Below are 13,811 nucleotides of genomic sequence, written 5' to 3' on the forward strand. Positions count from 1 at the left end.
CAGGTGCCCCACCCACCTGCCTTCTACACCCCAGTTCTTCAGAAACCAATGTTTGGTTCAAAATGCGTGGTCACCTCCATTAGGATACCACCTAGCTTTAGATTCCGAGTACCCTAATATTAGGGATTGCAGTGACTGGTCATGAGCTCCATTAACACACTGAGAAAACTTAGCACCAGCCCCTCACACAGATGATCGGAAATTGTTTTCTGTTCCCTGAATGCCACACTCAAGCTGGGCCAGGTTTTGGATCAGCAATTTTCATGCAGGTATTCTCCTTGGTTGAGGTCAGCCCCAGGATTGGTATGGGCAGAGTGAAGATAATATGGTGGGACTTATCCTAGAGGATCACTGGGTACAGCTGTACAAGATGTGCACTGTACAAAGGCATCCGGCTAAGGAGGGAATTGACGGTTGATACGCAGCCTGAACACCAGGCTGTACCTGATGTACTATGGAGGACCTACTCTACAAATCTTCTAGCCTCTACTTCCCAAAGCCCCATTAAGTCCAGAGATTCAGCCCCTAAGAAACTCTGGAGTACATGCCACCATCATCATTTTCCACTCTTTATGCTCCCCAACTCCCTCCCATACAAGTACCAAGAAAGAACCAAAGTCTTCAGAAAAATCATATTTTATTGATCTTTATTCAAAATTACAAAAATAGACATAAATAAAAATAGCAGAACATAATTATTAAATATTCAGTGTATAGGAGTGGTCCTCACCTCACCCAGTGAGGATTGGATAAACTCAGATAAACTCAGATAGAAGGGATAACTGGCCAAGAAAGAACATCTGTGTAAAAGTGAAACTGAAAACTAAGTGCTGGTCACAGGCCATGCCCCAGAATGATACATTCAGAGGCATGATCACATGAGAGACCCAAGAGGCCCTAGGAGTGACCCAGGACCTCTCCAGACAGACCCTTCTATGTGGCATCATAGTCCATTCAGTGTCGGGAAATATCTAGACTTGCAGTCAAACACAGGAACACCAGCTGTTTCTCACACTGACACAGCCCGTGCACAAGTGTGCAAACATATACACACATATATAATATTTCCTGATACATTCATGGAATGTCAGAGCCCTTCCCTCAAGTCATTAATGTCTCCACTCCCCCAGCCACTGTTCCACAGTGGCCAAGCTCCCTCAAGAGACCTCGGTTCTGTTCTACCTCCTAATTGAGAAATTATTCATTTCCCAACGGTGGGCTCATGAATGCCCACTGCTGGGAGCGCTGGCTCTCCTTCTACCCATGCACAGGAAATGGCGTTTTTCACTCCAGGAGGCTTTAGTTCAGAAAAAGACAAACAACTGGTCAATAACCATCCTGGGTCAGGGCCATCCCTCCATCCTGGCCCTGGGGGATCTGGGTACTCAGCACCCAGGCCCGTATCTGAGGATCAAGCTATTGTTGCTCACCCTGGGTGGGCAGCACAAGCAAAACCATCTCTGCAAGAGCCTATCTTCCTCAGGTTCTTCCTTATATAGAGCCGATGCAGATGGTTCTACTGCAAAAATGATAGTCAGCTTGGGAGTGGGTGGTACCCCTCTCTTCCCTTGGCTCCCTGGGGAGCCTCAGAGGGTTAGACCATTCTGTTGCCCAGTGTGCCTGCGGATCCAAGTCAGGAAGCTTGAGACCCTTGTGTAGACGCCTGGTTTGTCCTTCATGGCACATCCACTGCCCCAGCTCACGATCCCAGTCAGAGTCAGGCGGCCTCGGATAGGGCAGACCAGGGGCCCCCCGGAGTCTCCCTGTTAAGCCAAAGACACAGAAGGTGAGCCCTGGGAAAAGGGAGAAGGGAGCCATCTGATGCAATCACCCAATCACGCCCGAGAGGCAGACAAGAGAGAGTTTCTTAGAATTAAAGTCCTTAGTGACTCCCCATTTCCTACCATATCAGTTTAAAATCCTCTGCTTGGCTTGCAAAGCCCTGCTACCTGCCACAACTCCATCTACATCCTCAGACCCTTTTCCTCGCCATCCTAGAGTGCGCCATGCTCATTCTCATTTTTGTATCTTTCAACTGGAACGGTCTCCTTTCTTCCCTCTGCCTCCTCAAATTCCTACAGTCACATTCTCTTTGTGACCACCTAATTGGTACTCACGTCCCATTCCCAAACATCTGATCGTTTACAGCTCATACCACACCCTGAGCACTGAGTTGTATCATTTTCCATTGTTTTCCTCTTTCTCAGGGTCTTATTCCCTTCCCTTCTCTAGTCTGAAGTGCCCAGCACAGAGCCAGGCTCACGACAGATGTTTGGGAAACACAGAAGGATTAGTTTAAACTAAGACCTGAGCTCTAATTCTGACTTCTTGGGGCTTTGGCTGGAGAGAGGCTCCCCGAAGCCGGCGGGGACAGGCCCAGGAGCCCAGGGGAGATGTGGGGGTGACAGGAAGAGAGGCTGGAACTCTCACCTGGCAGGAATCTGTTTCCCACTGTGGGTCAGCAGCACACAGCATTTGGGTGGTGACTTCGGAACCATAGTAGTGGGGTTGCTGACACTCCTGGTGGGAAACCAGCTTCACAACGGTCATTTTCAGCTGCTCTGGATAGAGATAGTCAGCTGGATGGAGGAAACAAGGAGAAGTTTACATTAAGATGTGTCTGTCCAGCCTTCCCACAGGGACTCTCTGCCAGGGAGGGGACCAAAAAGTGTCCCTACCAGGGAAAGCCTTTATTCTTTCCCACCCAAATCTGAGCCTTTACCCCATGTATAGCCCCTCCCCCTATATCTATTTACCTTTATGGCCCATCACTCCCTAAACAGTGCTCCCCACTCCATCCCCGTCTCCCCTCATCCCTCCATCTGCTACCTCCACAATGATCCCATTTCTATCTCCACAGTCCTCTTTAGATCAAGTTGAGCTTACTTCCGGGTTACAACACTCCCCCAGGACCCTCTCGGCCAGCCCCAAATGTCACTTACTGGTATTCTCTTTTCCAAAGCCAGCGATCTCACAGCTTGTACCAAAATGAGCATCACCAGACCATGGAGGCAGGCAGATGGTTTGTATGGACCTGGATGGCTGTGCGCACTGGCCTGTGCTGGAGCGGATCTTCAGCAAGGCTGGGGGAGGAGGGAAGCAGGAGAGGTCAGTGGGAAAGATCTCTACCTGGCCAGGTGGTCACCATCTCTCCCCTCCAAATGCTGAAGGATTGGATGTCTATCCCTAAATCATTTAGGGTCAGAGGTCATCCTGGAAGGTCTGCTGGTAGCTTATTACCTGAAACAAGCCTCCCCTGCCCCATGCCTCAAGGGCTTTATTCCAGCTGCTGACATAGGGCTTGGCCAGCCAGGGCTGCTGTATACAGATGTATGGGTGGCTGAGGTAGATGGGCTAAATTCAGCCCAGTGCTCTAAGTTCCAGATCCTGGGACAGGCAGAGGTTGTATCCAACAAAAGAAGGGGCCTCCCAGCCCATGTCATACGCTCATGGGGCCATTGCCATCTAGAAGAGGCTGTTTGGAAATTCAAGGATTCTGCAGAAGAGCAGTAGGCCCTTCGCTACATAAAGCAGGATCTTCAGTTCCCCTACAATCTCAACCTCCCATTTGGGTCTCTTTTTGGACCCCTCTTCCTCCAACTATCATCATTATGACAGATAAGGGTTTTCCACTCACCAATATCATTGTGGTGAGCAAGGCTGTCAGCATGATAGTCCTCATGCAAGATGAGCTTTTCCACCTCAAACATCATCTCCCCAGGTGTCCTGGAGTTACGCTTTGACCGACCCAGGTAGACAATGTAGTCCTCCTTCTTCTGGTAATTACTGTGGGCGGGGAGTCTTGTCAGATAGATAGTCTGATCTCATGAGATCTTGTCACTCCCCCTCCACAGTGACCTCAAAGCATGACTTGCCCCCAAGGCCGTGGACTGCATGGAAGGGGCCTAAAGGGGTAGAATTTAAGTGGCATCCTTTGCTGGGAAGGGGAACGAGATGTGTTTGGGGTAAGGCAGGAGGGTCAGGGAGAAGAGACAGAGGACATACATGAAGCAGTGTGTGGCGCTGACCACCCAGCAAGGACTGATGAGGCTGCCACCACACAGGTAGGTGACAGAGCCTCCATGCTGCTTCCTAAAGATGGCCGCAAACCAAGGCTGGTTCTCGATGGTGGTGAATTCTCCGCCAATAATCTTAAAGCGAGGCCTCAGAGTCTTCTGGCCACACTGAAACTCTTTTTCCGGAGGAGACAGGGGCCTTTTTCCTGGAGAAGAAAGAGAAGGATGTCTTGGGGAGGCAAGTAAGATAGTGTCCCTCTCCACCCTCTATCCTCCCAGTTTTTCAAGGCCAGGCGGGCCTCCCTCCTCAACCCTCCTGTGATGGAATAAAGGAGCCTTTACCCCATGTATGGCCCCTCCCCCTATCTATTTACCTTTATGGCCCATCACTCCCTGAACAGTGCTCCCCACTCCATCTCCGTCTCCCCTCATCCCTCCATCTGCTACCTCCACAATGATCCCATTCCACCTTCCACCCTACTGTCCCCTTGCACCCTACTGTCCCCTTCCAGCCTACTGTCATAAACAGGTCAATGACACTCACCAAAAGAGCATTCTTGCACCATGCACTCCCGGACGAGCTGCTTTAGGCCAACCTGCACATAGCACCACGGCCTTCTCTGGTTGTCCGGGTTCCTGGTAACACAGAGTTGGAGGGGAGGGGTGTCATTCCCACCCAGAACGCCTCTCCTTCCCTTCCAGGGAAAACTCAGCCAGAGGCCTTGCTTTTCTCATGCTATGGACAGCACTCTGGAAACACAGGGGATGGTGGCAAGGGTTCCTGTGGGGCTGTGGGAGGGTCTTTGCTGCCCCCACCTCACCTGCAATAATTGTGTTTGCCCAGGCCCAGCTGAAGGGCATCGGGTCTGAGGGCATGGTACTCTTTCAGAAGAACAGCGGCAGAGTTCCAGGCCTGGCAGGGCTCGCCCATGATGTCGGTGTTGGCCTTCCCTCGGTAAGAGTGACCATTCCCCTCAAAGCAGGTTTTCGATGTATCTAGGGAAGAATGTGAGGATGAAAGGTATTAGAAAGAAGAGGAAATTCAGACAGGCATTTTAGAGATCCTGTCAGGCCTCACATGATTTCAGCCCTGGCAGAAAACACTAGAAAGGGTCTCCTTCCCTCCCCATCCCGCATTTGTGCAGCCAGAGATTCATGAAACAGTATGGGTTTGTGTTTGACTGTGTGTCTCACACAGGGATGAAGATGTCCCCCACTCCACCTCCAGCTCCTAACTCTTGCTTGCTCTTGCACATTCCACCCATCTCTCCCTGCCCCCAAATCTCTGGTGCCCCCCCTCCCCAGTTAGAGTCAGGATCCCCATACCTATCTCACAGTGCTCCCCTTGGAATTTCTTTGGGCAGCTGCATCGATGAATGTTGGAAAAGTACTTGTAGGACACACATGTTCCTCCATTCAGACAACCGCAGTTTGCTGGGAATCACAAAGGTGGTGTGGTAAGCAAGGAGCATGAGAGGAGGCAAGGGGGAGCCAGCCCTGCAGCAGGGTCAGGGAGGGGCTGCCCCCTGAGGCTTTTCAATTGGTCTGTACAGTCAGATATTGTGCAATGGGGGATACTCACATGCACTAGACACCGGATGAAGTTCATGGCTGCCCTGGAAGAGATGGAGGGGAGGGGAAAGCTCAGCAAAGGTCCCATGCTCCTGGGACTCAAGGGGGAGGACAAACTGGCCCCAATCCCAAATCTCACCCTTTCCTCCCGCTCCTTCTCTCTTCACCTTGTTCACATCTAACTAGCCCTCACAGGGAAGATCATAGGTTTCAACCGGGGAGAAACGGATTGACTCAAGCAAGCTTCACATACAGGGCCCAAGGCGGGGGGGCAGTCTCTGCGGCTTCTTCCTCCCTTGCCCAAAAGCTCCAACTCCCTTAGTTCTCAGGATTCCCACTGTCACACCTGTCCTGCCCCCCCCCCCCCCCCCCGCCCCGAGATGGTCTGGCCCCGCCGTTGATGGAATCCAGAGGACTCCAGCTCCCTGTGCAGCCCCGTCCCCCCCCCCCTCCACCCCCAGCGCTGTTCAGGATCCTGCAAGCCCCCTCCGGCCGCCATAGGTCAAAGCGGGAAAGCCACTTACTTCGGAGTGGCCCACCACTAGGGCACAGAGGAGCAGGCACGCCATCAGGACTCTCATGGTGGCGAGGCTGGGGCTCTAGACAGCGGCTCTGCACGGGAGGGGGGAAGTCAGCTTGAGGTAGAAGCGGAGAAGCGAGAAGGTGGGCCGGCTGGGTTGCCGCAGTTCAGGGCAGGAATCCCTAGGTCTCCAGCGGGGCTCCCCAGGCCCAGCCGTCCCTCCCCGCTGGGGGCTCAGGGGCCCGGACCCCACAGGTGGATGCACAGGCACCGGGAGCGGTGACTCAGGCTCGGCCGCTGCCGGGCGGGGGCCTCTGGGGCCGCCGGGGCCGGGGGAAGGGAAGCCCGCAGGAGCAGCCCTGCGCAATTAGGGTGGCCTGCACTCACCGGTAGCTGCGGCAGGAGGGACACGGAGCCGGGACGGCGGGTCGGGTGGACACTCTGACAATCCGCGGGCCTCTGGGGCTCCAGCCGGCGCACTGTGCTGCTAAGCCGGCTGCGGGGCTCTATATCAGGACCCGCCCCAGACAGGCCCCGCCCCAGCCTGGGATCTCCCCAACCCTTCCCTTGCCTCAGCTTCCCTGGGGACAGCCGCGACCTGGACCCGTGGGCTTCCATAACCTTGACTGAGAGTGAGGCGCAGCGCGGTCCCTGGCGGAGGGGACGAGCGAGGTCTGAACAGAGAGATGGAGAGGCATCTAAATTCCTCACCCCCTCCTGCCATTCACCTGGCCTGGGCCCCACCCCAGTGCAGAGGGCCTTCGAATCGCGCTAGAGAGAGACTCTCCTCTGTCCAGCTCTGCTGTCTCTTCCCAGATCCCCTAAATCAGCTCTTCTCCAGTCTTTCCACCTTCGGCCCCCAACTGCCTAAGAGAGTGATCAGAACCCTGGGTATAGGGGCATAGTGCGCAGCTCCTAGAGCCAAGTCTCTTTCTCAACGTGAAAATGCATTTGAGGGAGCTACCTGGCTGGCTCAGTCCGGGGAGCACCGGACTCACCTCTGGGTTGTGAGTTCCAGCCCCAGGTTGGGTGTAAGAGATTACTTAAAAATAAAATCTTTGAAAAGAAAGTAAGTGCACGTGACTCGCGCTAACTCCTGCTAACAAGGGCTGTGAATACTAGCTCCCCAAAATTCATCAACATAACCAGTGAATAGGACAAAGTTGAGTTTATTGCTCACGGAGGTAAGGGCCTTTGGCTGTGGCTGGCCGGGCAGCGCGGAGGCAAGGTCCGATTTTACTGAGAATTTGCAGTTTGGTTTAAGGGTGGTCTTTGAAAGTGAGAGCTTGGGGCGCCTGGGTGGCTCAGTTGTTAACCGTCTGCCTTCCGCTCAGGTCATGATCCCAGAGTCCTGGGATGGAGCCCCGCATCAGACTCCCTGCTCAGGGGGAAGCCTGCTTCTCCCTCTCCCACTCCCCCTGCTTGTGTTCCCTCTCTCGCTGTCTCTCTCTCCCTCTCTCTCTGTCAAATAAATACATAAAATCTTTAAAAAAAAAAAAAAGAAAAGAAAGTGAGGGCTTGATAAGGATTGGGTAAGGATTGTGGTATGATATTATAGGATTGTAGAACAAAGTCTAAGGGCACAAACTATTGATGCTTTCTATTGAAGTATTGATGGATCTTTCAAAAAGTTCCTATAACAAACAATCCCTTTATTTGCCTGGGCCAGAGTATAGTTAGTTAATAAAGACAAAATAATACTAGAGCCTTGTTAACATAAGCAGTAAGCTGTGGAGGGGTAGGAAGTTCTGTTTTCACATCTGAGGAGAGGAATTGGAGAACTAGACTGTATGCCTTTTTGCACTGTTTAAATTTTTGAAAACATGCCTTTGTATCACCCATTCCAAAAACGCAATTACAGATTTTTTTAAAAAAATGCATATGTATTTAGTATTCTAAGACTTCATCATAAAGCCTTGCTTCTAATAAGATAAAATAATTGTTTTTCCAACAAGATTGGCCTCCAGGAAGACAGACCATGTGTAAAGGACTCCACCCGCTCCTCCTGCCTGAGGGCAAGCTCACACAGTTGTACAGACACGCACAAGCACGTATTCCTTACACAGAGGTGATGGTGCACAGCAGTCAACCCCATCCCTTTCCCCTAGTGTTGGGAACCAGGGCTTGGGGGGTCACTTCTTTCTACCCAGAAGGACTGTCCCCCCGAATGGGAGGAAAGGGGGCTGAGTCCCTGTAACTCACTAGGGCCCTAAAGCCAGGCCCAAGACTTGGTCCCTTTTTCTGCCTAGGCCTACAGCATTTTGTTGCCTGGCATGCCTGGACCTTGGGTCTGGATCCACTTGAGAAGGGCAAGAGGAAGGCAGGGAGAATGCCAGGAGAGGAGGGAAGAGGAAAGCTTCTTTGCCCTGCTCCTGTCAGAGGTCGCAGGATACCAGCCTCGGCCTGGGGAAAGCGCGAGTTAACCATCCAGCTTTCACGAGGAAGCCGCCCCATCCTTCTCTGTAGAGAGTTCTTCTGTGCCCAGCTGAGTTGGCAGCAGCTCAGGGAATGGACTGAGGTGCTAGAGGTCTCAGAGCTGACCTCACTACTTCCTCTAGAAGACTGTAGCATGTTTTGTTTGAATTTAGAACCCATTAATTGCAAATAAACGTGATCAAAATGTAAACAGAGGTGTTGCAGCCTGAGGACTTACCCCGAAACTACTAGGTTAGGTATCAGGAAATTCCCAGCACACTGTCATGATTCATAGAGCGCTCCCAGCAGCTCTCATGACTCCAGATTACTTGGCTGGAGGCTGTCATGCTGATTCTTAAGAGCAGGATGACCTCATTTCCTCCTGGACAAAGAGACTTGGAGACCGTTATGCAGCTGACACTCTTCTTCCCCTTCCTTCCCCCTACAGTCCCTTCACCTGGCTGAACAATCCTGAAGCCTCTAACTCTGCACTTTCTTTCCACTCTGCCATCTTTGGACACGCACCCTGAAATCTCCGTGTCCATCTTTTGGTGCACAGCTGTGTTAGTCTTTTTGATTCTTTGAGGACAGGGACCACGTCGTAAATATCTTTATCTCCTCCTCAACACTGGGCACGTGCCTTGTTCACGTAGGTGCTTTATGAAGAATGGATCAGTAAACAAGTAGGAACAGAGAGCTTTGGGGCATCCTGTTAGTTTCCCCCTACTCTCTTTTCTTCTTGCCATAAAAAAAATAGTACTGGTATTATTTCTGTCTTGTGCTAAAAAGCACTTTGATACAATCTATTCCTCTTTGTGGCATAGCTGGAAATCATTATTCCCATTTTGCAGATGAGGAGAATGAGGTGGAGAAAAGATACAGACTTGATGAGCTGGCAAAGCCAGCCCTAGGACCCAGGTTTTCTGATCCTTGTTCCCACACCCTATATCTCACTGCCTCCATAGAGAGGGGTACAAGAGGTGTACAAAACAGAATGCTGTGAAGATAAGGGCCAGATGATATACAACATTCCGGCTCAGGGGAGCCCTCTTGCTGGTTTTGGAGACTGCCTTCCAGAATACTCCTCCGGGTGTGGGTCCCTAGTTCCTGGGAAACCCTTAGTGTAGAATGATTTAGTTGCTTGCCTGAGTTCCAGGAACTAACTTGGTGATCTAGGCTATCTGAAGTTCTTATCAAGGGTAAGAGAATAAGGAACATGATTTCAGAATTTCATTCCGTTCCTGACACCCAGAGTCAAACCACCAGCCCCACCCCTGTTCAGGGGGCCAAAGTTTCAAGTCGGATGTGACAACAGAGACTAATAAAAGGGCCCCCTTTCCTGAAGCTTCTCATAAAAGAGCAGGCAGATGCCAGGTGTACAAAGAGAACCAGGATGTCCAAACTTGGCCCTGAGACTATGTCCAGGAAGCTGGGCCCCTGGAAAGGCTATTATCTGACCAGCGGGACCTAAAGGGAAGTTCACATCAAGTCACAGGATCTATTCCTGGGTTGCTACACCAAGAATGTTCAGCGTGGTATTATATAGAGAGTACAGTGTCTAGCCCCAGCTCAGCCACACCCAAGCTGAATAACCTTAGGCATTCACTTAACTGTTTTGATCTCAGTTCCCTATCTGCAAAACCAGGCAACACTTGTTCTCCCTGTGCCTCACATTGCAGATTGAATGAGCTGATGCTTATGTGGGAAAGCATCCATTCATCCCTTTATGTACTTAGTATTTATCATGGGCCTACTATGTGTCAGGCACAGTTCTAAGATACTAGAGATAGAAGGATGAACTTTCAGGGCACCTGGGTGGCTCAGTTGTTTGAGAGTCTGACTCTTGATTTCAGTTCAGGTCACAATCTCAGGGTCATGAGATTGAGCCTGGGCCCACACTGGGCGTGGAGCCTGCTTGAGACTCTCTCCCCCTCTGCCCCTCTTCCTTCTGCTTGCACACGCATGCACACATGCTCGCTCTCTCTCTCTCAAGAAAGAAAGAAAGAAAGAAAGAAAGAAAGAAAGAAAGAAAGAAGGAAAGAAAGAAAGAAGGAAGGAAAGAAAGAAAGGAAGAAAGGAAGGAAGAAAGGGAAAGAAAGAAAGAGAAAGAAACAAAGAAAGAAAGAAAAAGGAAAAAGAAGGATGACCTTTGTGAACTACAATTCCTACCCTGAGTGCCTGCCTTGCCTTCCTGACTACGGTTGTACTGGCCCAGAAGACCAGCAATTCTCTGGAGTGGATCCCAGAATTCCAGTTAAGTGGGGATGCTGTGTCCTTAGCCAACAGTTCCCAGCAACTGGCCAGCTGCATGTGATGTTCACCCCCCCAAAGCCCTGACTCCCATTCCCTCCCCCTCTTGTCCACTGTCTGTGGCCTGAAGCTCTTCTCTTTTCCCCCCTACACCCAGGGCAGACGGATTCCTCTGCAGTTCTGGGAAGGAGGCACTGAATGCTAGTCACATAGCTTCCGTCTGATGTTCCTCCGTGTGTTTAGCTTAGCGCTCAGGGAAAAGATGCTGTAGCCACAGCAGGCACTGAAACATGATAGGAACTGCTAGGCCCCCCGCAGCCTGTGGAAAGAGTGGAAAGAGGAAGGCAGAGGAAGCCACATACTTGCTTCCTTACTCATGGAAAGCAGAGAGCCCAGGGGTTGCACCCTGAGGTTATACTCTGTCGTCAATAACGCCCTGAACAGAGAGGCCGAGTTGGTCCCTCCAGCTTCGGCCTCTGACCCCTACTCTTTCGCACCCTTCCCTGCCTCACAATTTCTGGCCCAATTCCTAGCCCCACCCAAGACAGTTAGCTCAGATCTCTGCATGAATATTTTGAGCCCTGGCCAACATTTTCTTTGTCGTTAACCCAAACCCACTTACTTCCTCAGTCAGGAACTTGTGACCTTAAAGGAGTGTTGGTCATGGGTTTCCAGACCTAGATCTTGAGTTCCCTCCAGGAAACACAGCTAGGTCCTGGTCCTAGAAGTTCTGCTTGGGTTACCATGCTGGATGGCAATGGTTGCTTACCTGGAAGCTAAAGGGGATGCCCAGGAAGAAAGGGCTGACAAGGCAAACTGGAAACTGGTACGTACTGCCAAGAAGTCAATGGTGTTTAAGGAAATACATTCAGCCAGGAGTTAGTATATTAAAAAATTTGGCTCCGAAGAGAACCAACCTAACATCCGTAGCCCATATCATGTATAATTTCATGTGATCATGGCTCCCCCAAGCTGGATTCTATATGCTCCTCTGTCTTTAAAGCAAGTGCAAGCATTTCCCTTTCCATTACACAGAGAGGAAAATAGAGGGCTAATGAAGGGAAGTGAATCATCTGAGTTCATTCACTGAAAATGATGAGATTCAGAATTCACCAATTTTGAGGAAACTCATGACACATTTCCACCCTCTCCCCTCCTAAGTCTGAATCCTTACTCCTCCCTTCCTGACCACCTTCAACCTCCACCCTCAGTCTCTTCGTCTTCCTACCCACCTGCAGAAGGTACTTCTTTTCTCCAAGCAGTGATTGATAACAGTGTGATGAAGCAGCCAAGTCCTTGGTGGGGAGGTCAGTTTCCTTTCAGAAAGTATATAGGATGAGATGTATGGAAGTCTCTGAGAGGAGGGAGCAGGGACACAGCACGGAGCCCTTGAGATAGGTGTGTTTGCAGAATGAGTGGAAGAACAGCATGAAGGTAGTTTAACCTGGAGGCTTCTCTTTACTCTGAGAGCAGTGATGGTGGGAAGTGTGACAGCAGTTAAAGAAGAGAAAGGCTGGAGGTACCCGGCTGGCTCAGTTGGAAGAACATTTGACTCTTGATCTTGGGGCTGTGAGTTCAAGCCCCATGTTGGGTGGAGAGATTACTTAAAAAAAAAAAAAAAAAAAAAAGAAGTGGAAGGCTGCTCCCCACAAGGGGATATTATAATCTCTCCTTTGTTAAAAATAAATGATAGTAACTGACTTTTATTTGCTTAGCGTTCATTTCTTTTTCAACCTTAGCAACAACGTTTAAGGAAGGTACTATTATTTTCCCCATGTTATGAATGAGAAAATGGAGGCTTGCAGAGTTTAAGCAGTTTCTCCAAGGTCGCGCTATAAGCAAATGGTAGACTTGGGACTTACACCCATACTGGCTTGATTCCAGGAGGTGGAGAACTATCTCTGATGCAGTATCGCATTCTGTCAGGAAGGTGGGGATGCTTGTTCTTATACCTGGGAATCTTCCTACTTCTAACCACTGTGCCATCCCAGGGTAGCCCCAGCCATCCAAGTCATGTCTGTGTTGGTTCCCGCCTACCTAGCTCAAGCCAGACTTTAATAAAAATGTTCTTCCTTTTCCTTAATATAACCAGCCACAGCTGGGTCTGGTTAGAGAAGTGATCACTGGGTCTTCTGGCTATGCTTATATATCTATGTGGATTTCTGGAAGCATCAATGGCCAGTTTTCCTTTTTTGCAACCATTATTCACCCATATCAAATGATGAGGATACCCTAGGGTTCTTCTGTGGGGAAATAACAATAGCATCTCTTTAGTGAGCGTGCGTTTTATTTAGCAGGCATTGGGCAATAATCATGTGCATTCTCTCATTTATGATAATGAGGGAGATGCAACACCATCCCCACTTTATGGATAAGGAAACCAAGGCTCTGAGTGGTTAAAGTCACACAACCACACCAATACTTGGCAGGTCAAACCTAAATTTCTGACTCTAAAGCCTGTGCTGATTATCACCATGATAGTGTTATCTCTTTACCCCTCCCCGAGGGAAAAAATGTACCCTGTTGAACACGTGCCCAGGAAACTGTAATAATAAATATTCACTAACGTTATGTTTCCCGAGCTTGTCTCATGATAAGAATCACCTGGCTTTGGAGTGCCTGGGTGGCTCGGTGGGTTAAGCGTCTGCCTTCGGCTGAGGTCTTGATCCCAGAGTCCTGGGGATCAGGATCGAGCCCTGTGTTGTCATCGTCGTTGTTGTTGTCCCTGCTCAGCGGGGAGTCTGCTTCTCCCTCTCCCTCCGCTGCTCCCCCTGCTTGAGCTCTCTCTCTGTCAAATAAATAAATTTAAAAAAAAGACAGAGAGAGAGCACGAGGGATGGAGAGGAGCGGAGGGAGAGGGAGAAGCAGACTCCCCGCTGAGCAGGGAGCCCGATGTAGGACTCGATCCCAGGCCCCTGGGATCATGACCTGAGCTGAAGGCAGATGCTTAACTGACTGAGCCACCCAGACGCCCCCCCCCTCACTCACTCATTCTCTCAAATAAATTTTTAAAATTAAAAAAAAAAAAAAAGAATCAC

General features: G+C 50.3%; 1 protein-coding gene across 1 annotated transcript; it reads right to left on the reverse strand.

The window, feature by feature from the left end:
* Positions 1-620: 620 nt before the first annotated feature.
* PLAU (plasminogen activator, urokinase) lies at positions 621-6,647 on the reverse strand. Its single transcript, XM_036073043.2, has 11 exons — positions 6,496-6,647; positions 6,113-6,200; positions 5,599-5,632; positions 5,343-5,450; positions 4,838-5,012; positions 4,561-4,652; positions 4,006-4,222; positions 3,638-3,786; positions 2,943-3,083; positions 2,431-2,579; positions 621-1,763 (listed from the first exon to the last, which is right to left on the reverse strand). Exons 2-11 carry the CDS (start codon positions 6,167-6,169, stop codon positions 1,587-1,589), a joined length of 1,299 nt encoding a protein of 432 aa, XP_035928936.2. The 5' UTR covers positions 6,170-6,200; positions 6,496-6,647; the 3' UTR covers positions 621-1,586.
* Positions 6,648-13,811: the final 7,164 nt, after the last annotated feature.

This window comes from Halichoerus grypus, chromosome 7 (assembly GCF_964656455.1).
Source record: "Halichoerus grypus chromosome 7, mHalGry1.hap1.1, whole genome shotgun sequence".
Taxonomy (NCBI): Eukaryota; Metazoa; Chordata; class Mammalia; order Carnivora; family Phocidae; genus Halichoerus; species Halichoerus grypus.